Here is a 24,703-nt window from a genome sequence, read left to right as displayed (position 1 = left end):
TAAGAAAAAAATATTATACCAAAAATCGATTTATTTTGTCGATAATAAAAATTTAAAAATTCACTTTCAAAACTTGCAACGTAGTGTGACCATACAACTGATACAAAATAATACCCAAAAGTAGAAGTAAGACCATCTTGCAATACGTAATCAGTAAATCGATAGATAAATAGTAAAACAGCCAGCTAAATGGGGGTAATATAACATGTTTAAGCACATGCATTTTTTTAACAAATAATGCCACGTTATATTAGGTTAATTGCTTTCCTGAAACAGTGTTTTCAAGCGCGCAAGCCATACAAACCGATATATCGCTTAGCGATGACACGGCGTCACGGCGATTGGCAATCGCCTGCGGACAGCGCAGGACAGCGGTTATCGATAGTCGCGATTGCATACCTGGTACCATCGTCTTCGCTACAATATTTGCCTTTACCGGTTCAGCTGCATTGCAAAATTCAATCAATTTGCGTAATTATTAACAATTTAGGTGAGTGCTGGCCACTGGAAGACAGCCGCAGCGGAAATAATGCAGAAAAGCAAGTCGGTGTGCGTTGGATTGCGCTCATCAGTGTGAAGGCGTGCGTGTGTGCACGTCTCTATGTGCGCTTCCCTGTGTGTGTGTGTTTGTGTGTGTGGCCCCTGTATATGTGTCTCTTTTTTTCTCAATTGTCACAGTGTGTGCTTCTTCTTGCTGCTCGGCACATTTTGTATGAGCGCTTGTCAATTGTCAAAATACGAGTATAAAAATTTATTTTTTTTGCCCCATTCCCCCCATCCAAACGAACTGATCATCGAAAAATAGTAACATTACACAAGCAAGGAGAATCGCACGGAAAACCGAAAACAAAAACCTCAACAGCCAATCCAACCAAAAAAAAGGAAAAAAAACGAAAAAAAGCGGAAAAAGAGAGTGTGGTGTGTGCGAGCAACAAGAAGCGGAGCCAAAAGGAAACGAAAAGAAAACGGGGGGCTGGGGAAACAAGAAAGTGGAAAAACTTTCGTCAAGTTTGCGTTCCATGGTATTTTAACAATAAATTCCGAACGCCAGCCCAAATTACGCAAAATAATCCCCTTAATGTATGTAATAGTGCGTGAGCGTTTGTCTCAGTGTGCGTGCCATGATTGCATGTGTGTGTGTGTGTGTGCGGGTGTGCATGTGTGGTATGCGTGTGCAGGATAATTTGTCAGCAAGAAAAAGAAGAAAAGATGAATTAGCAACTCTATTCGCTTATCTTTGCAGCAAAATGAGCAGCTCCGAGGAAGTCTCCTGGGTCACCTGGTTCTGTGGACTTCGTGGCAATGAGTTCTTCTGCGAGGTGAGATATCTTCATCATCCATCAGCATCAAAGACGTTTTACCCGCGATAATCGCGTTATCTAAGCGCGCGCTATAAGTGCAACAATTGCAAAGTGCAGCCCTGAATCTCTGCCTATGCGTGTGTTACTCTGTGTGTGTGTGCGTGTGCCGCAAGGTGGGGCAATACTGTGCCCAACTGTACACACATGCAGATACCCCACGATATAGTAGATATATGGGGGCATAATCCAGAACACATTCTAATTGCATACGCTTTCGATTCCAGGTGGATGAGGACTACATACAGGATAAATTCAATTTAACTGGTTTAAATGAGCAGGTGCCCAACTATCGCCAAGCATTGGACATGATACTGGACTTGGAGCCGGGTAAGATCAGAATGAAATATTTCCCCCACCACCAAAATCCTAATGCATGTAGCTAATGTGCCTTTTGAATCCACAGAGGACGAGCTCGAGGACAATCCCCTGCAGTCCGACATGACCGAGCAGGCCGCCGAGATGCTCTACGGCCTCATACACGCCAGATATATACTAACAAATCGCGGCATCGCTCAAATGATCGAGAAATATCAAACTGGCGATTTCGGACATTGTCCACGTGTCTACTGTGAAAGTCAGCCCATGCTGCCATTGGGTGCGTAAGCAGATCCTTGATTAATTGCTCTTACCAATTGCTCTACCTCACATAATATTAATCTTTCTGCTCGAAATTGATTATAATCTGGAAACAACATATCCACGAGCAACCTCGTGCTCCGTTCTCAAAACAGTATCTACATTCTCAGAAAAGATCAAAGCGTTCATAATAATACATCTATTGCAATTCCCTGAGTAGCAAATCCTTGGGGCTTTCCCAGGATACATCAACGCATTCTTAAGATCTCTGTTTTGTTTTCAATACTTAAATTACTAAAACAGAAATGCAATTACCTTCGCAAAGCTTCTCAATTGCCAGACGTAAATAAATAAATCATTCCCGAAACTTCCTCAAACGTCGTTATCGATCAAATTAGACAATGCTGAATCAAATTCATGCACAAATGCAAGATAAGATTTCAATTTGTAATAAACAAACTGCCCCATAACGCAATCTTGTGCAATAGACGTGCCTTGTAAACATTTCTGCGAATGCGATTGGCAACCTATTTAAATTTCTAAAGCTCAAATGATTATTATTGTAGCCATGTTCAGTTAAGTCAATTTAGATGCGTATGTTCCAGATTCTCACAAACAATTCGCTAGATCTTAGATCTTTAAGTTGCTCTGCCACTGCTCTAATACTCTTGTTAATCCTCAGGTCTGTCGGACATCCCCGGCGAGGCAATGGTAAAGACCTATTGCCCCAAGTGCATTGACGTGTACACACCAAAATCGTCGCGCCATCACCACACCGATGGCGCCTATTTCGGCACTGGATTTCCACACATGCTCTTCATGGTGCATCCCGAATATCGTCCCAAGCGTCCTACTAATCAGTTTGTTCCAAGGTGAGTTTTATGCCGCTAACTGTAGACAATCAAATTTTTGACATTCTCTATATTTTATGTATCCCACACGACGAACAACAACAAATAGGCTGTATGGCTTTAAAATACACAGCTTAGCTTATCAAATTCAGCTGCAGGCAGCAGCCAATTTTAAAATGCCACTACGAGCGGTAAATTTAAAACTTAATAACTAGCTATTAGTGTCCTATCCACCGTTTACCCCACTCCCTCATCTTTTTTGTTGTATTTTATTTTGGAATCTAAAAATCTATATATTGACTAAAAACCAAAAAAAAAAAAAACACCACCTAAGGATCATTCAACTAAGCATATAAATATATTATATCTTTTTTTATTTGTTTTCTCTCCCCACACATACAAAACCACCAAACCAACCACCACCACCACACAAAAAACCAAATCAAATCAAACATCCATAATATCCGATCGACAACCTGAACCTGAATATGATTATGAATCGAAACATGTCTCTGCCTGTCTGAACAAAACAAAAAAAAATCAAACCTATCGATCTACAATCGATCGTTCCAATCGATCGATTCTTAACATTGGGTGTAGAAAAACTAATTAAATAAATCCACCAACAACAACAACAAATACTACAACACAAACACATACGCACGAACACAACAACAACAAAAAACAACAAACAATCCATTCAACTGCATGTAAACCAAACAAAAACAAAAATCGAAATGTTAGTTTACAACGGGAAGACCGATAGACAGCAGCACACAACAACAACAACAACCACAACCACACTGAGAGACGGAGAGAGAGACAACTGTATTGAGGTTTTTTAACGCTAGGAGCAAAGTTTCATTTATATAAATATAAAAACTAAAAAACAACACAAAAAACAAAAACAAACTGCGTTTATATTTAAAAAGAGAAGAGAAACAAAATAAGAGAAATTAAACATTCAACAGAAGAAATTGTATAACAAAACAAAATGTGTAGACGAAAGGACACACAGACACACGCCGATTCATTTAGAGCACACACTCGAAACATGTGGAAACCTCATGCGATTTTGATTTTTATTTAAATCACTGCAACTTCTTATTAATCTAATCTTCATGCAAACATTCAGAAACATGTATTAAGTTAGCTTTTAGTATTACCGCTGAGCAGGAAATCCTTCGCATTGAAGTTTAAGTTCAAGTACTATACAAGCATAACTCTCAAATACACACACACAAACATCCACACACACGCGCTTATATATATTATTTGCTTTAGTCAATTAACCAATTACATATGTGTTTTTACCTGTTCGTTTCGTCACTTTTGATGTATGTATGTTTTTGTGTGACATTTTACAACACTGGCGGTGCAACACTTGACCAAAAACAAAAGAAGGAAAGAAAACAAACAAACAAAAGAGACTCGAATTAGACAGAGAAAAGAGAGAGTGTGTGAGAGAAAGAGAGACAGAGAGAGTTAGAGGTATAGCGATAGGTAAGAAGAAAGTAATTTAAAAGTAGAGAAAACAACGATATAAGCAACATAGTACTTCCAAATAATAAAGAACACAAATAACGATCACCATTTATGTAAACGACAACGCAAATAAAACCCTGTATAAATCCCATAGAGCCGCCCAAACCCGTGAAGATCCCCAAGCTAGTGGCAGTCAAGATAATTAAGGAAGAAGTTAACGAAACCCCAACTCCCTCAAAGAAGTAGCCGCAAAATCAATGAAATCAACAACAACAACATCCAGTACAGTCATCCCCATCCATACACCTACCACCCACCCCCTGACTCGCACACACACAGACGCACAATCACACATAGATACCGAAATCAAACCCCCATCCCTCTTAACACCCACAATCACAACAAAACACACAGAATAAAAACAAATGAAGAAAGCCACCTTTTGGAAGACACAGAATAAAAACAAATGAAGAAAAGCCACCTCTTGGAAGATAAGGATGTGGATCGAACAAGAGGAAGAAGTATGGCATCTGGACTCGAGCAACAAACCGAACGAATCAAGCCCCAAAAAGCCCAATTAGACACACACACACACAATCAAACAAACAAATACATGCACACCCACACACACACTCATGAGCATGCACGGACAAGCAGACAGCAAAAAGCAAAAGAATGGCAAAAGGATCCTTTTTTCATGATGTGCACACACTGTAATCCAAGCGAATGTTGCGGCAAGTGTTGCCTTATCGTTCCCAGAAGCAATAACTAACTTGTGGCAGTGTTCAACAATCAATCAAAAACGCAATAAGAAAAACGAATGAAAAAATAAATCGAAAAGCGAAGCCAGCATTAAAATTCATTGCAGATTGTGTGTGTTCAGTAAAGTAAAAAACAAGAGAAAAAAAAAACTACAAAAGATGCAAAAACGTACATAATACATACATATATAGCTTTGGCTTTGTTCCAGTTGTAGCGGCATTAATCGGTATAGTTTAGTTTTTTAAGGGTCCAAAATTGGAATCTTTTCCATTTCAAATTCTACTGAATTCAACTCGCCCTCCCCCTTGTTGTTCTTTTTTTTTTTTCCAATTCTTAACTCTAAACGTATTGTATGTAGTTGCAAGAGCATTTTCGCCCAATTGTAATAATGTAGAGAATTGCATTTCTTCTGCCAAAACGAATTAATTCAATTTGTTTTTTTTTTTTTATGTTGTTAAGATCAATATGAATATTTGCGTAATTAGGAAGAACGCAAAACAAAACAAAACACACAAACAATAAAACGAGAAGTGAAGAACGTTTTTTAAGAAAATTAGAAATAAAGTATAAATATATATATATATATGAAAATCTATATAGAGATCGATAGAAAGGCCGAGGACCGTTGATAAGTTAATCTGAGAGTGTGCAGAAAACTGTTTACAATTAATTGATGAGAAAATAAAACGAAACGAGAAATGAAAATAATGGAGAACAAAAGTAATAATAACAATAACTAAAATAAAAACGAAACTGATATTTAATACAAAAACGCAGTCTATCATTTCGCGACACTTTGAATTCGAGTATTTGAGCATTTCCTCATTTGAACGCCTCACAATCGCAAGAAAATATTATTATATTATTTTTGAAAATCTTTTCTTCTTATTCCTTACATAAAAAGGATTTGATTGGTAATGATAATTAGCTTAAAAGAAACATAAGGAAATCTGCCGCTTGCGTCTTTCGTGTCCCTTAAAGATTTGTAAAATATGTCACCGCAGTGTTTTATGTTCCATGTGCCCACGCCATCCTGGGTATTTTCGTATAGCATTTTAATTTGATTTCACTTTTCCATATGCTTCGCTTTTTGCACCTCCTCAAGGACTATATTGCACTCTGTCAGGAGATCCTGAGTCGTCCTGATCCCGAGGCCGAGGCCGAGTGATCGTCGTTGTTCCATTTTCCACAGACGAACTTCTCTAGCTCGCCCACAAATATTATATTTCGAGAGATATTGATCAAATATTTTATATGCTAACTTAAAAAAAAACTAAAAAAGAATTCTGTTTGACAGTTTTTTGTGTAAAGTTGACAGATGTTTTTAGTGATTGAAGCAAGAGTTCAAATAGATTTAAATTTAGCTTTGCCAGTTCAAAGAGATTGTAAGCTTAACTCGAATCAAATTGAGTTGGAGAAGTTCTACTGCGATTATTTCTCGATCCATTCACCCACAACGACGATGCACTGCTACATATAACCGGTGCTGACAAAACCTGGCTGCTGCAGCACCCGCCTGACCTATTTTAATTTATATATACCCCTCCAGAAATTACCTGCTTAGCGGCCGATCCTAATGCGAATGTGAAACGAATACGGCAACGAACATTGAATCATGTGAACAAATAAATATGCTAAATTTATACATTATTGGTTTATTTTTATTAATAACTTAAATGGGCCCAATCATGCACCTCACTCGACACACACCCATACACATACAAATGTTTGGAACTGCTTGCTTCTCCATTTCCATGGAAAACACCCCGTAACCCCCGAAATTCACTGCCCCTACTTACAACTCACACCTGGGTGGGCGCAGACTCTAGAGATTTAATAATATTATTTCGAAATTAATTTATTTCTTGCTAGTCTTATTTGATTCACTTAAAATGTACGTTTTGAAGCATACTTTTCAGCACTTTTTCTTTAAAAGCTTCCAGGTGCATTTAAAAAGTACTTTAAAAAGACTTTATTTAAAACAATTTTCGTTGCTTTTAAATAATTTAAGTCTCTAGAGATTTTGAGAGTACCACAGCAATTAGGGGAAAAAACAACACAATTGGAACATTAATTGAAAAGAGAACACAGAGACGCAGAGACGCAGAGACACACACATAATGAAGATTACTCAGAATTTGGAGATTTAGAAGGACATTCATATCACCGCTCCGTTCCCCCGGATTTCCCATGGAACTTTTCCGTTGGCTCGGCCAACTCATTTGGTATAGACATTCACGGTTCAGATCAATATCCTGAAGCCATTTCCATACCATTATAATCTCAAATCGTTTTCCCATTTCGAAATAAAGATGTCACTCTTAATGCAATTATCTATCTATAACATTCAAATACAAATCCAAATCTGAAGAACAACTTTTTTAAATTGAAGTTCATAATTTTTAATTTTGCATTCGAATTAACTTTCCCCAAACCTGTAGATACTAAAACAATTTTACTGTTTCGATCAAGCATATATAGAAATTTACAAAGTTTTATTTGTGAGCTTGCACTAATTTTGATTCTGCCGAAATTGGAAAGACGGGTTGTATTTACACCAACTTATTCCCACAATTGATTGAATTGATAATTGATGTGTGTGTTTCTTCTTTCTCTTCCGCTTTCTTTTTCTACTTTCTGCTCTCTTCCACGTTTTTACCCGTACGTGTGCGTTTTCTTATCATTTGTTTTTCCAACAAAACAACAATTCGCTATGATCTGATACGATTTGATAATGGCAATTCGCTGATCCCCGTGCAGCAACGTGGTCAGCCGCCCAAGGACGAAGAGCCTGAGAATAATGCCGATACGGTCCCCAAGCGCCTCTAAGCGCAAGCAGTGCATCCAAGCAGTGCAGCCAAGCAGTCCAGCAGCCGATACACCCAGTCACACACACACACACACACCTGAAGACAGACACAGATACAGATACACACACACAGGGCGGCCCACACTGAGGAAAAGAATTTGGAGATAGACAGGAAGGACCAACATCAAAATCTTCAACGCTGGATCCAAAAACAACAGCAAATCACCCGTTAAACACATACCGACATACACACACACACACAGCCAGCTCCTGTTCGAAAAAAGAAGGAAAGTAGGATCAGATGCAGTGTGTTCAGAGTTTTGAACGCAAAGGTAAAAATGAATCTAATAACCAGTGCAAAATTGGATAATGTATTATTATTCCATTGTTTTGTAGTTTTTGGTCCTTAAATAATTTTAAGACATGTGTTTTTTTCCTATTAACTATTCGCGTGCATCAAATGTGCTACTTTCAAACTATTTATACTTGTATTTTAAATATTTGAAATTGTGTTTGAGAATTTTTGAAAATTGTTCCCGAATTGACAGTTATTAGATTACTTTTTACTCTGGTCACACTGAACAGGTGTCGTCAACAATATTCTTTGCATTTTATTTATTAAGTGAAATGAAAGGGGCTAAACCGATTTAGATATATAGTATCTTTAAAATATTTAGTCATGTGGCCGTATACCCACCTTTGTTCCCTCATTTCAAAATCCTCCCCCGTCCCGCCCGCAAAGAGCCCAATTCGATATCGAATCGCCCAGCCTGTTTGCTTCCTCTTCAAAGCGTACTACTTCAAGAACTTGCATATGTCGAAAGCGGAATGCGGAAAATCTACAACAACAATAAGAACAGAAAACAAAAACCCAAAACTGAACGTGAGCCGAATTCGAATGCGAAATCGTTCGGCGTTCCCTTTTTTCGAAATCTGAGAGTGCATATACTTATATAGAAATACATATACATATAACATATAAACAATATACCGTTAGCTTATTTATATATGTACACACACATACACAACATACACACACACACAGACACATGCAGACCTGTTCCCAAATTCGAATCGGTTTTAAATTGAGCGAAACCGGAAATTCAGTTGTTTTCACAGCCCAACGAAGCCAAGAAATTGAAAAGTTCTTCGATTGAGTCAAAATCGCCGCTCTTTCGAGTTCGTTGAATTCAAGATCGAATACGAAATTGGGAACAGAACAGATATTCAACACAAACAAGAACAACAAACAAAACAAAACTAAACAAAACGGAAACAAACAAAATATTTTATGTATTTTTTTAATGTATTTAAGAATAATTAAGATTAAAAGAAAGAAACAAAAAACGAGAGAAAGCAGTTGGCGTAAGATGATAATGCAGTTATCGCAGGAATTACATATATAGCAAAAAACAGAGATAAGGTTAATATGTTGCGCAAGGAAATGAGAAAAATAATGAGATGATGAATTTCGATGCCAGCGAATGGGGAGAAAACAATAAAGATGAAGAAAAACGACAAATATTGTTATTTATTTTTGGAAATACCCATTATCTTTATCCTTAGCGAAGGAACACAGAAGACCCAATTATATTCTCTTGCCCAATTAAAAAACAAACATATTTAATTTTTTCCATTTTTTTTTATTTTATTTTTAAATAAATTAGAAAATTCTTCGTAAAATCGAAGAACCCATTTATGAAGCCTGGCCCGATGGTGTTAGCCGTAGCTTTCTAGTGGTTTCCTTATGATTTTGTGGTTTATCTCTTGCTCTTTTGCCATTTGCATTCTCATCGACCTATTCTCCGCACGACCCGCAGCTCCCTGTGCTCCTCTCCCTTCTATATCTCATCAATATAGCCCGATTTGCCGACATATTCGCATTGCTATACAGATATCAGTGCCAATATGCCCGTGGAATTCGGACCATTACTCGCTTATACATATAACATTTGTCTGTTTTGTTTGTTTGTTTGTTGCTTCCGCTTTACATATCCGTAGGCTAACGCTAACCTATTGATTTGCGACTCCTCGGGGATTTCGGGGCTTACAGTCGTCACAGTTATGTGTATAGATATATAAAAAAAATTTACAGTTTTACATAATTATGCAGCTAACGTGTGGGAAGTGGGCGGAAGGGCGTGAGAAATGCGAGGAACACTCGAATAAATCGTTATTACATTTCTCATATTTTTTGCCGACAAAAAAATACTTTAAGTTAAAGTGTAGAAAAAAAAAAATGTATAAAAAAAGGATTGTGTTTTTTTCTTTTTGTTTTGTTTTCACGTTTTTCTAATGGATTACTTTCTGGAAAGTTTGCCTTAAAGGTCGAATGGATGGGGGATGGCTGCTGAGGGCTGTAAAGTAGTATTATCTTTTGCTGTTGTGATCTCTGCTATATCTTCCTCTTATTCTTCTTGTTGTTGATGTTGTTGTTGTGGCTACTGCGTTTGCAATTAAGTTAAAATTGTTTTTTCAGTCTGAATTCCAACACTATGATCTCGAATGGATGCGGGCTGGGCTGTGTGTATGTTATGTTGAGGAGGGGTGGCCATCTTACAGCTCGTCCTTGAGATCGGCATCATCGCCGCCCTCTGGAGGAGGAGCACCGCCAGCACCCTGGTACAGCTTAGCGATCACGGGCTGAACGATAGCCTCCAGATCCTTCTTCTGCTTCTTGTACTCCTCGGGATCGGCATCGGGATTCTGTTCCAGCCACTTGATCGACTCATCGATGGCCGACTCCAGCTTGGTCTTCTCCTCGTCGCTCAGCTTGGCGCCCAGCTTGTCCTTGTCGCCGATCTGGTTCTTCAGACTGTAGGCATACGACTCCAGTTCGTTGCGCGACTCGACACGCTCCTTCAGCTTCTTGTCCTCATCGGCGAACTTCTCAGCATCGTGGATCATGCGATCGATGTCCTCGGGCGTCAGGCGGTTCTGGTCGTTGGTGATGACGATCTTTTCCTTGTTACCGGTACCCTTGTCCTCGGCACTGACCTGCAGGATGCCGTTGGCGTCGATCTCGAACGAAACCTCAATCTGGGGAATGCCACGGGGTGCTGGTGGAATGCCAGTCAGATCGAATTTGCCCAACAGATGGTTGTCCTTGGTCATGGGACGCTCGCCCTCGTACACCTGGATGGTGACAGTGTGCTGGTTATCGGAGGCAGTGGAGAACACCTGCGACTTCTTGGTGGGGATGACGGTGTTACGGGGAATCAGCTTGGTCATCACACCGCCAACGGTCTCAATACCCATGGTCAGTGGGTTCACATCGAGCAGCACAATAGCATCGGTATCTTGTTCGCCAGAGAGCACGCCAGCCTGCACAGCAGCACCGTAGGCCACAGCCTCATCGGGATTGATGCCTCGGGATGGTTCCTTGCCGCCGAAGAAGTCCTTGACCAGCTGCTGTACCTTGGGGATACGAGTGGAGCCACCGACCAGCACAATCTCGTGCACGTCCTTCTTGTTCATGTCAGCATCCTCGAGCACCTTCTGCACTGGCTTCAGGGTGGAACGGAACAGATCCAGGTTGAGCTCCTCGAACTTGGCACGGGTCAGGGTCTCGGAGAAGTCATCGCCCTCGAAGAAGGATTCAATTTCGATGCGCACCTGGTGGGAACCAGACAGGGCACGCTTGGCCTTCTCAACCTCACGACGCAGCTTCTGAACAGCACGGTTGTCCTTGCGAATGTCCTTGCCCTTCTTCTTCTTGTACAGCTTGATGAAGTGATCCATCACACGCTGATCGAAGTCCTCACCTCCCAAATGAGTATCACCGTTGGTGGCCACCACCTCGAACACTCCGTTATCGATGGTCAGCAGGGAGACATCGAAGGTACCGCCGCCCAAATCGAACACAAGCACGTTCTTCTCGCCCTCCTTCTTGTCCAGACCGTAGGCAATAGCAGCAGCAGTGGGTTCGTTGATGATGCGCATCACCTGCAGACCGGCAATCACACCAGCATCCTTGGTAGCCTGACGCTGGGCATCGTTGAAGTAGGCTGGCACAGTGACGACAGCATGGGTGACCTTCTTGCCCAGATAGGCCTCAGCGGTTTCCTTCATCTTGCCCAGAACCATGGCGGAGATCTCCTCGGGTGCGAAGACCTTGGCGCCCTGCGACGTGTCAACGCTGATATGGGGCTTCGAGTTCTTCTCGACAACCTTGAAGGGGAAGAACTTGATGTCGTGCTGCACATTGGTGTCGGACCACTCGCGACCGATCAGACGCTTGGCATCGAAGACCGTGTTCTCGGGATTTGTGGTCAACTGATTCTTGGCGGCATCTCCAATGAGACGCTCACCGTCAGCGGTGAAAGCGACGTAGGAGGGAGTGATGCGGTTACCCTGATCGTTGGCGATGATCTCAACGCGTCCATTCTTGTACACACCAACGCTGTAAGGTGAATATGAGAGAGAAATATTTAAATTAGTACCGAATCGTAAATTGAAAGTAAAGATGCCCAGTGGTTGCGATACACGTCTACACGTGTGAGTAAATTTAATCTTGAATCTCTAACTACAGCGAAAATTACTTATTATAATGCGCACGTGGAAGTGTGTCAGCTAAAATTACAAGTATAAGTGCATAGATAAAGTCCAGTTTCTTAAGAACTTACACAATCGTAAGTTATTTTTTAGGGCATTTCAACTTTACAAAATCTAAAATTGTTAATACTACTAGAAAACACAAGAACACGTCCCAATTAACGCAGGAGTATTTATGACCACTGTATTGTTTATGATCTAGATATTTCAAGGGGATTTGATATCGATGGAAGAGCAGGTCTAACTTACCAAGAATACGTGGTGCCCAAATCAATGCCGATCACTGTGCCCAGCTCCTTGTCCTTCTCCTTCTTTTCCTCGCCCAGCGAGAGGCCAACGAAGGCCACGACAGCCAGTAATATGCATAACCTCATATTGAAGATCTCTCAGGAAAACTGCAAATAAAAAAGGGATAATGTTAATTTTTGCCCAACTATTTCAAGCTCGGCTTTTTGTACACGTCAACACAATCACACGCAGACACACACACAAACATCTATGGGCACAGTATTCTTTCTCCCTCTCGCACTCTGCGAGAGAACTACTACTGATGACGTCGGCCAAATTGTCAACTGTCAACATATACCGTTAGCTGTGCCACTTTGGCAACCTTATTCTTTTAACTACAATTCTACGATTATAAGTACCAATACCTTTTCTTTAAGTCAAGATCAGTTGAAAAACACGTCTACTCCAATGGCTAACTGCCCGGCAACTGCTAAGCGGTGCGCTCATCTCTGTTCTGCTGACATTGACCGACGTCGACGTCGCCGGAAAGCGAGAGAAGGAGAGAGAGAGAGCGCGTGAAAGAGCTGCCAAATTTGTATACGTGTAACATTTTTCTGGTTCTTTCTTTGGACAAGAGGACGACTGCTGCCGGCGAGAGAGCGGCCAAATAACTGGTTTAATTCTTTTCGTACTTTCACGCACTCCGAGAAAGTCCCCCTCCCCACGCACAATTCTAGAAGGAAAGCTGGCTTTGCACAGCTGTTTGTAGCTTAACCACTCAGGTATTTTATTCTTTTGTTACTATGCCGCACTGACGTGTACTTTGCGACCAGCGGCAAAAGGCAGAGAGAGAGAGAGAGAGAGAGAGCAAAGCGATGAGCTTATAAATCTGTTAAATAAATGACGTGTACCAAGCGGATTGAGCGCACACACACACATACAGATAGCCCTACTCCCACTCACACAGACGCCCAAGTGCGCAAGCGCTTTGCGGTCTTTCAAAAAAAAAAAGAAGTGCATGCTAAATTAACCGTAAATTACTGTAAGAAGACAACAATAACTTCACCTATGTAAATGCAAACTTAAGATGTAAAAAACTAACACAAAGGAGCAAACAAAGTTCATTCACCGAACTTGTCATTTGCATATTAACTAAGTCGTGCGTCACGACCACCACGTCATTGGTTGGCCTTTATGGGATGCAACTATAAAAGAACATAAATTCACACGTTTCTATTTTTTTTGGGCACGTGCTGGCAAACTTTTTGTGGCAGACCCCTTTTACTTTTGCCAACATGGCGACCGTAAAGTTGTAGTGTATTGGTGTTCCTCTTAGCTTCCCGTTCCTTTTACAAATATTCTGGCAGTGCCTGTGCACTTTGCAACTATGGTTGCTAACGTTTAGCTTGTATTTATGCCTTTTTTTTGTAACTAACACTTACACTTATCGCTGAGCGGATAACAATTTCGGATTTGTTTCGATTTAATGTGCTTTCTCGACGCTTCAAACTGAACTGACAGAGCCGTAGAATATGTGGCTGCTGCTTTTCTGACTTTTTTGCCGGCGCTTTCTACGCACGCACACAGTTACACGCTGCGGCACACACACACACGTGCAACTCTGGGGCCGAAAAGACACGTCAGTGGTAGATCAGTGTTGAAAAGCGTGCGTTTGTTGATCCAACGAATAACCGTTTTTTGAATATATTTATTGATTTCTAAACACTATATTTGTGTTACTTTTATCAATGTCAAGTTAATTTTAAGGTTTTGTAACTATGTGTATGCTGTATATTTGCTGTTACGAAGCAAATGTTTTATATTAATTTTTCTATTAACACCTTTCTGTCAGTTCAATTAAAAGCTGAATAGTTGGCTCAATTTTGTTATAAAAAAAACAGAAAATGCTATAACTTTATCCAAGCCAAGAAATTATTCCTGACACACACACCAATAACATATTAAAAAAAAAATAACATATCTGAATATACACTTATAAAACAGTTTATAATATCCTTTTCATATACTTACATTTTCTAACTAAAACTATTAAAAAAAATTCACTTATTTAGGTAATTGTCACTTTTTGTCACAGAAGTATAAGTCTTTGTTGTTTTTTGGCTTGGTTTTAATTTATCTAATGGGAATGTAACGATTTCTTGTTTATATTTGCGGTCACAGCGCGTTACGTTGTTCTTGGGATAATAAATTGTATTTAATAATTCGCGTTTCTCTTTTGCTGTGCTGTTATTCCTTGTACTTTTGTTTTGAAACTGATTTTCGCTCTCTGCTTTCCGGCTATTTATTGCTCCTCGCTCCCACGTACCACTGACGTGTCGATGAATTTGCTTTTCTAGAAACATCGATAGGCATCTGGCAATCGAATAAGTCGAACAAATATCACGTTAGACAAAAATTCTTAGTAGATAAAGGTGTTGAGAATATTTCCCTTTTTTTGATACTAATAGTTTTTTTTTATTTAAAACTACATTAATATTTATTCAATACATAAAATGCAATTTTAAACGATAATTCTCTTAGCATGTTCCACCTCTAGCACTGACGTGTCGCAGGCGTAGCGGTACCGCCCACTAATGCCAACACTCTCTCTCTGTGAGCTTTCCACTATTTGTTTACCCAAACATTTGCGGAGCGGAGAGAGTGCGATGTTTGGCCCTCTTTTTTTCTTTTTTGGTGTTTGGTTTGTCTGATGCAAATATGCGTTTGCCTTAAGTAACGCAAGCTACGAACACTGACGTGTACATTGCCCCAGGTTTACCGTTATGCTTCCAGCTGAATCTGGACGTTTGCCGTTACTTTAAGTGGGGCGTAATTACTGACAACTTCCAGAGTCTAAAAAACTTCTCATTCCAATATTTAAAGTTATAATTCATGCATTCTTTAAGAATCTTATTACTGTAAGCAGATATTTACATTACGAATTCCAATTCAGTTTGTTTGTTTCAGTTTCAAATTGTTTTTCAATATTGTAAGAATACTATCTGCTGATATTAAAAGTAAATACGAAATATCTGTTTTACGAATATTAAAAATAACAACTAATACCTTATGTCTATTGTGATTAATGAATGAAAATATATATAATTAAATTAATATCCTATAAAATAATCTAGAATTCTATATATAAATTGGAATAAACTGCTATTTTGAATTTCCAATAGGAACTCTTGATTTTTGCAACACTTCCCAGAACTTTATTTAATTAAAATAAATCATGTTTCGGTTTTATCTAAAATGTTGAAATATGTTGAAATAGCACACCCCAAATATTGGTTAGAACATGTTTCGAAAATATCATGACTAATAATTTGGTTGATTCACATGGTATATTCTCCGAATGAGTCGAAAATACCACGATTGTCTGGCAATTTCCAGGCATTTCCCCGATCTTCATTCCAAATGATAATTTCCATAAATTAAACCTCTGCCGATAAGACCAAATATGTATATGTATAGCATATTTATAGCGAGTGCTTGACCGTTCCGCAGTACTTATCAGTTCGCATCCGCCCGAGAATAAAAAACACCCACTTTTTAGTTTTCCTTTGGTTTTTTTTTTTTTTTGCTTTTTTGTCGATTTTTGTAATGACACTCATTCAATATCAATATATTTTCATAACAATACATAATAGCATGTAATAATCTTTTTATCATTTCCCCGCTCAGCGCCCCATCGATATCGTACCGTACTTTACATTAAAAAAGTATACGTTGACCAAATTCTGGTGTGGAATCCAGCCAAAATAGTTTTCTTACTGTCGCAGATTGTGCAGGAAAAACTATGGACAGTTGTACACTCTAAGCAACACATTCAATAATCTCTATTCGGTAATTTCCATATCTATTAAAACAAACTAATAAAAAAAATTTATAGAATTGATGATACAATCTAGGTTCTCTATGGCGAATTTGCTACACTCGGATAATGGGTAATGAAAATAATGGTCGACGTGGTCGAAGAATAGGCCACATCATCTGCACTCCACAATAATTAAAGCTTAACGACAATATAAACATCAATTGCTTTACAATGCTGTCGTTTCTCTGGGTTTTTGTTTTGTTTTGGTCAAAAGTTTGTGGCTATTTGAAAAAGTGAACTAAAATCGCTAAGATGTATATGTTTCACACATATTTATATATATATAAAAAGTCGGAGCATAAAGAAAAGCACATCGAAAAACGATTAATAGTTAATAGTTTGTATAAGAGTATAGTTACAGCTTTCTTTTTTGCTTTTGGGCAATAGAGTGCACAAAATTGGTTTGCTTTCTTCGTATATAATATATAAAGTGGCTTTAAATTGAATTTGTATGCTTGGTTTTCCATCGCGAGTTGCTGAAACACTTGAGTTGCATAGATCCTTTTTGAGTGTGTTCTAGGCTTTTCTTTTTTCTTTACCATTTTGTGAGAGAGTTTGGTCCGTAACTGCGACACGAAGTGATTTATTCTATGGATACAGCATGTTGGCTCTACGGCATATCTTTACGATCTTAGAATCGCCGGCTAGTTAACAATATTAACAAAGGGCAAGCAGATGTTACTGAAAAAGTTTGGAACAATCGAGTTATCTGTGGACAATACTTGGCAGTTGGCCTTAATTATTTACAACGGACAAATTGTGGCGCTCTCATTTGTGTTTACTTAAAAGGTCGAAATGTAAATGGAACATGGAAGCTTTTCGAAAGAAATGTAGTATTTTGTGACCCATATCATATGAAAGGCCAACTGGCTTGGAATTATCCAAAGATTACCCTCTGCCAATGCGATTCTTTGTCAAACCAAATAAAGACCCATTTTCAGCATATATCTGCGTATATATAGTGGTGTATATATATATTCTGTGTTCTGCTTGGTGCGGTGGCAGCAAATTGTTTCATCATTTTCCTCCATATCATCCTTCTCATCAACATCCTTCAACTTTCTGCGGCTTTCTGGGGCTCCTACTCGTGCCTCACTCCGCAAATGGACAGGAACGTACTGAAGTTGTGCAGGCTGCAGGCGGGCAGCACTGTGTAGACAATGGCGGCCGTATCCTGGCACTTGAGACGGAAATCGTGCAGCGCCTGAAGCAGCAGATCCGTTGCCGGTGCGGCATTAACTTGGTAGAACAATTTCAGGTGAATCGCCGGCACTGGCTGGTGCTGATCTCCGCCAGCACCGCCCGGTTGCGTGGGTGTGGCCGGTGGAGTTCCCGAATTCGTCGGTTGCTGCGCCTGCTTCTTGGCCAGCGGATAGTCTTTCAGCAGACGATTAACCACATACGTGAAGATTTCGTCCAGATGTTCGGCAGTAACCGATTGTGCAAGACGGCAGTGATTGCCCAGTATGTCGTCGCTCAGCTGCGTCAGTTGGGTGGTGGACGAGGCCAGGCCAGTGGACACATAGCAAACGATGGCCGCGCAATTGTTCTCGTAGTTCCAGCGACGACGTATCGAGATGGTATAATCGCCCACCGAACAGCCAGTCTCCTCATCTGTAAAGCAAAATAAGGAATAAAATAAGGAGATGTTTGTGTGACTTGTAATTTATGTGCCTCACAGTCGAAACGATCGTTGTGGGTGTGCGCCCACACCTGCCATTCCACCAGTGCCTCACGCGGCAGTGCCGGCAGCACTATATAGTCCATGATGGCATTGGTGGTGCGACGCTCCCACTGGCGACGCGCCTCGCCAATGAAGGCTGGATGGGTCACAAAGCAGATGCCGTGCACCACATCGCGCAGCTGGCCGTGGGCGTTCATCGCCTTGGCAATGCGGCTGATGTGGCGCAACGTGAGCTTGCACTGCGGACGGATGCCGCCCTCGATGATTGTCATGCTGCCGGGCACCAGGGCGATCTGGCCGGAGATGTACGTAATGTCGCCAATCTGCAAGAGATTTTAAGATTTGGGAATTAGTGCTTGTAGAATTCGATCGATCTATATTCTAAATCTCACCCTGGTGGACTGGCTATATGGTCCAATGTTGGCCGGCGCCCAGTGCGAGATGCCCTGCACATGCATCGTATTGCGGCGCCCGTTGAGCAGCGCCGCTGCAGTCTCCTCGCCCTCGCGATCACGCTCCTCGGCACTGGATATCGTTCCGGCCACCGGTTGGCGGTAGGCAATGGCCTCCATTACCACATGGCAGCCATCGGGCAGCGGACACTCAACGCAGACGCGCGTTGGCGGATTATGAAAGTCGAAGGCGCGATGGTAGACACGATTTAGCGCTGGATACTCGCCGATGGAGCGGACATAGAGCGTGACATAGCACAGATCCTGCAGATCGTAGCCCTTGGCCTGGCACATATCGCGCAGCGTGTCCAATGCCTGCTGCATGCCCTGCTCAATGCCCTCCGTTCCGGAGCCTGTCGAAGGATTAAACATAGCGTTAGCAATCAGTTTTGGAGTCAATACAAATGTCAAGCACGGTGGTCACTTGTTGAATCTACTCGTAATGTTTTAGTGTTAGTTTAGGTATGGGAAATGTTAGTTTTAGTTTGACAATACACTAACTACAATATATAATTTGTACTCATATTATACTTATAAACAAATTATACTAAAGTACGAAAACTGTTTATAAGAATTATGCAAAAGCTCGAAACACATTCGTTATGGGTTACTGTACTAAGAGCGAGTGACCACCGTGCCCATTGAAAGTGATAGTATAGAGATGCAATAGAGACTCTTTGGATACCCTGTATGCCCGCCAGCCACATCCAGCCCTTGGCATTGATGGCCGCTCTGGCCTCGTTGACCAGTGGACGGAATTCCCGCTCGTACTTCAGCGGACTGGGCGGTTGTGTGGTGGCCAAAGGTGCTCCTGATCCTGCTCCTACTCCTACTCCTATTCCAATTCCTCCACCAGCTCCGCCCGGATGACAGCAGGTATTGGCGCTGAGCCCAAGCGAGGAGATGGCCAGCGACAGCGAGCCGCACACGGCGGCCGTGCTGCTGCCGAGCCCATGGCCACCGCCCTGGCTCTGTGAGCTGGCCAGGCTGCTCAGGCCGTCGGCGGTGGTGGCCAGCAGCATGGACGCACAGGCTGAGGTGGAACAGATTGGCGGTCCTCCAACTCCGCCCAGTATCGGCGCCGCCGCCGCTGTGGGCTCGTCGACGCTGGCGCTCTTCGTGACAATGGGTATCGGCGAGGAGGCGGTGGCGGCCAGATGGCGGCCAAATGAGTTACTGCGCGATATCAGCTCACTTTGGCTAAGCGATTCGCGCAGCCTCGTCTCCTTTTCAATCAGCTCCAGTTCCGTTTCACTGAAGTCCGGATCGCTGAGGTCGCTGTACGTCGATTCGTTCAGATCGCTTATATAGTCGAGTGAACGCTTCACGAACACCACCTCATTGCCGCCACTGCTGGCCGCGCCCGCCGCCTCCTTTGGCTGCAGCGTCAGTTTGGTGAAATTGATGTAGCCCACCGGGCAGATGGGATCGGCACTGCTGATGATCGTCTGGATGTCCTCGACAACGATGCGCTGCCGGAAGAGCGGGCAGTCCAAGGTGAATGTCTCATACTCGCCACCCTCGCCGCACACATTCAGTCCGTACTTGTCGCGCATCTTCAGCAGATGCGGCTGCATCTCGCGCAGCGACTTGCCCAGATGTCGATCCGGCACGAGGCCCAGGGCAGCCACCTGTGTCCGGGATATCGGGGGAGATGGAGGCGCCGTGGATGGTTAAGCGTGGGTATATTGCGATACAAGAACACCTTCGATGGCGTGCAGACTTGCAATGGTTGTGGTCTAAAGATCTACTTTAGATGTGAAGTACTCAAGTATTGTAAGTTAACTTAACTATTTTCAATACTTTTCATCCACAAATTGTTTGGAAATAATGCTATTGAATCCTATTATTCGCAAATTAGCATGTCGCATATCATCTTTCTCTACCAACAATTGAATAGTCGTGAACATCATTATGTTGTTATTTTGTATATTTACAATGGTTGCTTATGGCAGCTGGTGTGTAATTCAGGTGAAATAGATCATTTTCAGCTGAGCAAGTCGAGCGTTCTATTTACATGGTCTAAATTTAGCACAAATGACAACTCAGCTGATAAATTGGATAGCTGGAGCTGCGGGCGTGGATTGGTTACGATTATGAAACCCATCAACGAATATGTCATGTACGTTCATTCAAAAACTCCCTCACAAATCTGCACAGCCATCGAAGGTGTTTCTTAACGTTTTTCTTCTATATTTTTATTTTGTATTTTCACAAACGTGTATCGCAACGTGCTTGTGGACGCATTCATACGTACCTTGATGATGATGGCGTGCACCTGGCAGTCGATCATCTCCTGCAGCAATTCAGTCTGATCTCTCCTCCACAAATAGGCCAGGGATATCAGGTTCAGGCGGCTGCACACGTTCTCCACACGCACGCGTTGGTAATCCGACAGGATGGCGCCCACGGCCACCGCATCCACCTGCAGTTCGTGCTGCGAATGGAATGGAGCATAAGTATATATCGAGCAGAGTTGGATAACTATGTATATATGGGACAAATGGATATAAGACGAGGCGTTGGGTCAGTGAACTGTTTAACAGTGATTATATTTAAGATGATATGACAATAGAGATCCCCTTAAAGGTTAAACTCTAATAAAGTAGATATTAGACAATATTCAAGACCCAAAAATGCTACTTGCCTTTTGAACTTCAAAGTCATCGAAAGCATGCCGTCATAATTATTAAACTATTTTCGCAGTGAAAGACAGCACTGTATTAGTTCTTATATACGACACTGTGCCAACGTAATTAATTTGCTATCAGCTCAAAGCTGATCAAATTGTAATGCACGATATCAGCTAAGCGAATGCAAAAATGTAATTACACTTTGAGTGCAGGCGATACTGATACTGAAACTGATGGTCGGTTCGGTTAATAATACTATAATGCCTATAAGGCCTGCCAAACTGTAATCACCATCAACAGTTTTTCTTAGGCCGTTCGATTCTCTGCCAGTAAACAATTTGTGCGATTATATAGTATAGTATAGTATTCCTGGTTCGTATTGTAATTGTTTTGGTTGCTGCGGTTTTAATACAAATACATGATATATATAGGTTTATAAGTACATATATATTTTGAATACTTTCTGTATTATTATTTTGAGTGTGTTTTTTTAACCCGGCGGAATGGTTCACGTGCACGGCAACAGCTCGTCCCGTCTCGATTGGCCGGACATCGCGATAAGATTACCCACCGGCGACTTCCCATCGCGAATGGCTGTATATGTGAATATTTAAATGCGAATGAGAATGCGCCCATCCAATTACCGGGTGGCTTGTGGATTTGCAGTTGCAATCTGTGCTGCAGTTGATTGATGCGCAGAAATGCGGATGAGTGGGCACGACCAGGACGACCAAGGACATCGCACAACAAGCGCGGATTTACGAACCAAAGCGCAGAGCACTGATAGGCCCACGAATGAAAACTAAAAACTATTACGTGCAGTTAAAGAAAATACTTTTCCCACTAAAACAGATACACTTCAATCATTTAAGGCTTCAAATTCATTACCTAGAAACAAAAACCCATTGAAAAGTAACCCCTTCAAGCTCATTTATCAAGATGTTTTGTCTAGCGCAATATTTGCCAACGATAGGGCTCGTTTTTCTCCGTGTATATGTAACCCAAACCAAATGAAGGCTATGTGATATAACTATATCTGATAACACACACTTGCGATTTTACGAAAATAAGCAGGACTGCGTGGAGACATAAACAAGTAATTCGAATCGATTTCAATGGTAAGTGCACTTTTTCCGCTTCTATTACAAGCAAAACTAAACAAAAAGTTCGTCGAAGCAAACATTTACAGGCCTAAAGGTCTCGTGTTTTCCAAGTGAATAGGAGAGCTTTAGAACCCTTTATAAATATTCCTTATAATTCCATAGTAATGTATATATTAAAAACCAATACACAAATATGGAAAGGCTTAACAAAACAAGAGTATCAACAGCAATTGCAGTTGATTTTCCCCCAAGTTTTCATATCACCCGTATTAATCAGAGTTTGGGGAATGGGTTGAGGTTGGGATTTGGGGCCAATCATTAAGCAATCAATCACCTTGCATGTCTCCAGCAGACTGTATAGATCCTCGACCTCGTCGTCATCGGTGGGCACGTACTGCTTGCCGGTTTGGGTGCTCTTGCCCTTGGTTTCGCGCCGGTACAGTGGCAATCCCATGGCGCTGGCCAGAATCTCGATGCCCATGTGGCCGACCGTCTGGTACATGAAGCTGTCCAGTTCGTCTGGAATGTAGAGATTCGGAGGCACATGCGACAAGAGATCAAATAAGGCGTATCGCTGATAAATGATATTGCAAATAGGAATACCAATGTTGTGTGCTTGTGACAAACAACTAAATTGAAAGCATACAGCTATCAACATTTATGATCCTTCTTCAGAATCGTAATCAATGGTATACAAATGGGGGAAAAACGAGATGTGTTTAGTTTTCTATATCCTTTAAGCTTGATATGATCGCCGAAGACTATGGCTAAGTGATTGCTGTGGACTCACCTCTGTCCTTGGGATGCAGATTGGCCAGGGCGACGATTTCGTGACCCTCGGCGACGCACTGCATCATGTTGTAGCAGCTGTCCTTGCCGCCACTGACCATGGCCACCACCCGCATCTTGAAGCCGATTTCCGATGCGATTTCGCTCAGTGTAATGGGTTGTGCTAGTGTGTGCGTGTGTGTGTGAGTGTGTGTAGCGATGTCTTCTGCCTCTCTTTTATCTTTAGCTTTATTTTTGGCTTAGTTTGTGCTGCTCGTTAGTCCCGAAGTGCGTGCTCATTTGGTCTGCTTTTGTTGACTAGACTGATTTGCCGTGTCTTTTGGTTTGTTTTTCACTCTTCCCTCGCTCTCTCTCTGCCGCCGCCTCCGCCGCTCTTGTGCTGCAAAAGAAATAGCAATAGAAAAGTAAAAAAAAAAAATAACACAAACAAAAAAACATATAAATATGGAGGAACTAAAGGAGAAGGTAAATTGCCTGATTACAAAGCTTTCAAACTGTAAAAGTGCCCGTGTGTAATTGTTTTAAAACCGTAAGTGCTTGTTGCTCGAGGAAATTGAATTAAAGCTGGGAAAATACCCCCACACACACACAAACGCACGCACGCACATGCACAGGCGATCTGATTGCATTATCGCAGGACCTCGCTATTCGGCTTCCTCCTTCTCCCTTGCCATCGCTTCTTCCTCTTCCCCTTTCCCAATTGGAAAATTGCACGAAGGTCACACATACACACACACACAAGCGCGCGAATAGATAGATGCTTTTATTTTGCATTTGTTTAGAGCAGAATATTTAAACATGTATAAATCTACGTTTTATAAATAAATCGAATTAGTTGCGCCGGCAGAAGAAGCTCGTGCAGCAGCAACAACAAACATGCGGAGCAGCAAAACAAGAAGGCGCAAAGAAAACGAAAGTAAAGCGAAAGGAGATTAAGGAAAAAACGAGTGTGTCTTATATACAATCACACCCACGCACACACATGCACGCACAGATTTGACCCAAATATATTATTTTCAACATATAACACTTTCTTCATTTCCTTTCCTTTTTCTCATTTGGATGAACTCACTCTGGATACCAAAACACAACCAAACACACACGCACACACACACACACAGATAGGCACAACCGCAAATAAACACACACTTTGCGAATTTCGAAAAACAACAAACACAATGCGCCGTGTGGCTGTTGTGCAAAAATATGCCGCTGGACAGGATTAGATGAATCCTGGGGCAAATGGGAGCGATCACGAACGCTTACCAACCCAGCTGGTCGAGCTTTATAATTGTTGTGCGACAGAACTTTACGCCAACGTAAATGGCAAAAAATTAATTTTTTTTGCCGCTAATGCAGCGCCAGTGTTGCCAAATGGCGTTGGTCTGAATTTACCAATCGGTTCCGGCCTAGGACAATAAGATACTAAAAAATACTACAAAAGCTCAAATTTAATAATGACATAAAATACTAATAAAATAATTAATACAGAAAATATGTGAATTTGAAACTATACTATTTTTAAGAGCATTTGGT

The 24,703-nt window shown here is 41.4% G+C and overlaps 3 protein-coding genes across 11 annotated transcripts; 1 reads left to right on the top strand and 2 right to left on the bottom strand.

The window, feature by feature from the left end:
* Positions 1–346: 346 nt before the first annotated feature.
* Positions 347–9,366, top strand: LOC6525540 (casein kinase II subunit beta). 7 transcript variants are annotated; one of them, XM_002101339.3, is made up of 7 exons: positions 347–490; positions 1,244–1,319; positions 1,586–1,688; positions 1,765–1,956; positions 2,620–2,809; positions 2,898–2,979; positions 7,796–9,366. In XM_002101339.3, the coding sequence occupies exons 2-7, from the start codon at positions 1,248–1,250 to the stop codon at positions 7,862–7,864; spliced, it is 708 nt and encodes a 235-aa protein (XP_002101375.2). In that variant the 5' UTR covers positions 347–490; positions 1,244–1,247; the 3' UTR covers positions 7,865–9,366. The 7 variants fall into 7 exon arrangements, with proteins under 7 accessions (XP_002101375.2, XP_015046351.1, XP_015046354.2 ...); XM_015190865.2 differs by lacking the exon at positions 347–490 and adding an exon at positions 752–1,080; XM_015190868.3 differs by lacking the exons at positions 347–490; positions 7,796–9,366 and adding an exon at positions 6,141–6,678.
* Positions 9,367–9,466: 100 nt separating this feature from the next.
* On the bottom strand, positions 9,467–14,885 carry LOC6525539 (endoplasmic reticulum chaperone BiP). Of its 3 annotated transcripts, none has more exons than XM_015190859.3 (3): positions 14,658–14,885; positions 12,648–12,793; positions 9,467–12,246 (listed from the first exon to the last, which is right to left on the bottom strand). In XM_015190859.3, exons 2-3 carry the CDS (start codon positions 12,770–12,772, stop codon positions 10,401–10,403), a joined length of 1,971 nt encoding a protein of 656 aa, XP_015046345.1. In that variant the 5' UTR covers positions 12,773–12,793; positions 14,658–14,885; the 3' UTR covers positions 9,467–10,400. The 3 variants fall into 3 exon arrangements, with proteins under 3 accessions (XP_015046345.1, XP_015046346.1, XP_002101374.1); XM_015190860.3 differs by lacking the exon at positions 14,658–14,885 and adding an exon at positions 14,069–14,222; XM_002101338.4 differs by lacking the exon at positions 14,658–14,885 and adding an exon at positions 13,052–13,191.
* A 2,188-nt stretch (positions 14,886–17,073) lies between these two features.
* Positions 17,074–24,576, bottom strand: LOC6525538. Its single transcript, XM_002101337.4, has 8 exons — positions 24,434–24,576; positions 23,169–23,546; positions 22,713–22,897; positions 20,900–21,079; positions 19,328–20,273; positions 18,583–18,995; positions 18,186–18,513; positions 17,074–18,120 (listed from the first exon to the last, which is right to left on the bottom strand). The coding sequence occupies exons 2-8, from the start codon at positions 23,281–23,283 to the stop codon at positions 17,588–17,590; spliced, it is 2,700 nt and encodes an 899-aa protein (XP_002101373.1). The 5' UTR covers positions 23,284–23,546; positions 24,434–24,576; the 3' UTR covers positions 17,074–17,587.
* Between the last annotated feature and the right edge of the window lie 127 nt (positions 24,577–24,703).

This window comes from Drosophila yakuba, chromosome X (assembly GCF_016746365.2).
Source record: "Drosophila yakuba strain Tai18E2 chromosome X, Prin_Dyak_Tai18E2_2.1, whole genome shotgun sequence".
Taxonomy (NCBI): Eukaryota; Metazoa; Arthropoda; class Insecta; order Diptera; family Drosophilidae; genus Drosophila; species Drosophila yakuba.
Note: the sequence above shows the minus strand (reverse complement) of the source record. Positions and strands in the feature narration are given on the sequence as shown.

Bases quoted from the DNA above. Each gene is read 5' to 3' on its own strand.
- LOC6525540 (XM_002101339.3), top strand. From the start codon at position 1,248: ATGAGCAGCTCCGAGGAAGTCTCCTGGGTCACCTGGTTCTGTGGACTT. The intron at 1,320-1,585 runs GTGAGATATCTT...TTTCGATTCCAG, and splicing joins GCAATGAGTTCTTCTGCGAG to GTGGATGAGGACTACATACA. The intron at 1,689-1,764 runs GTAAGATCAGAA...TTGAATCCACAG, and splicing joins GATACTGGACTTGGAGCCGG to AGGACGAGCTCGAGGACAAT.
- LOC6525539 (XM_015190859.3), bottom strand. From the start codon at position 12,772: ATGAGGTTATGCATATTACTGGCTGTCGTGGCCTTCGTTGGCCTCTCG. The intron at 12,247-12,647 runs GTAAGTTAGACC...TTCACCTTACAG, and splicing joins TTGGGCACCACGTATTCTTG to CGTTGGTGTGTACAAGAATG.
- LOC6525538 (XM_002101337.4), bottom strand. From the start codon at position 23,283: ATGCGGGTGGTGGCCATGGTCAGTGGCGGCAAGGACAGCTGCTACAAC. The intron at 22,898-23,168 runs GTGAGTCCACAG...TCTACATTCCAG, and splicing joins TCTGCATCCCAAGGACAGAG to ACGAACTGGACAGCTTCATG. The intron at 21,080-22,712 runs GTGATTGATTGC...TTCCATTCGCAG, and splicing joins GTCTGCTGGAGACATGCAAG to CACGAACTGCAGGTGGATGC.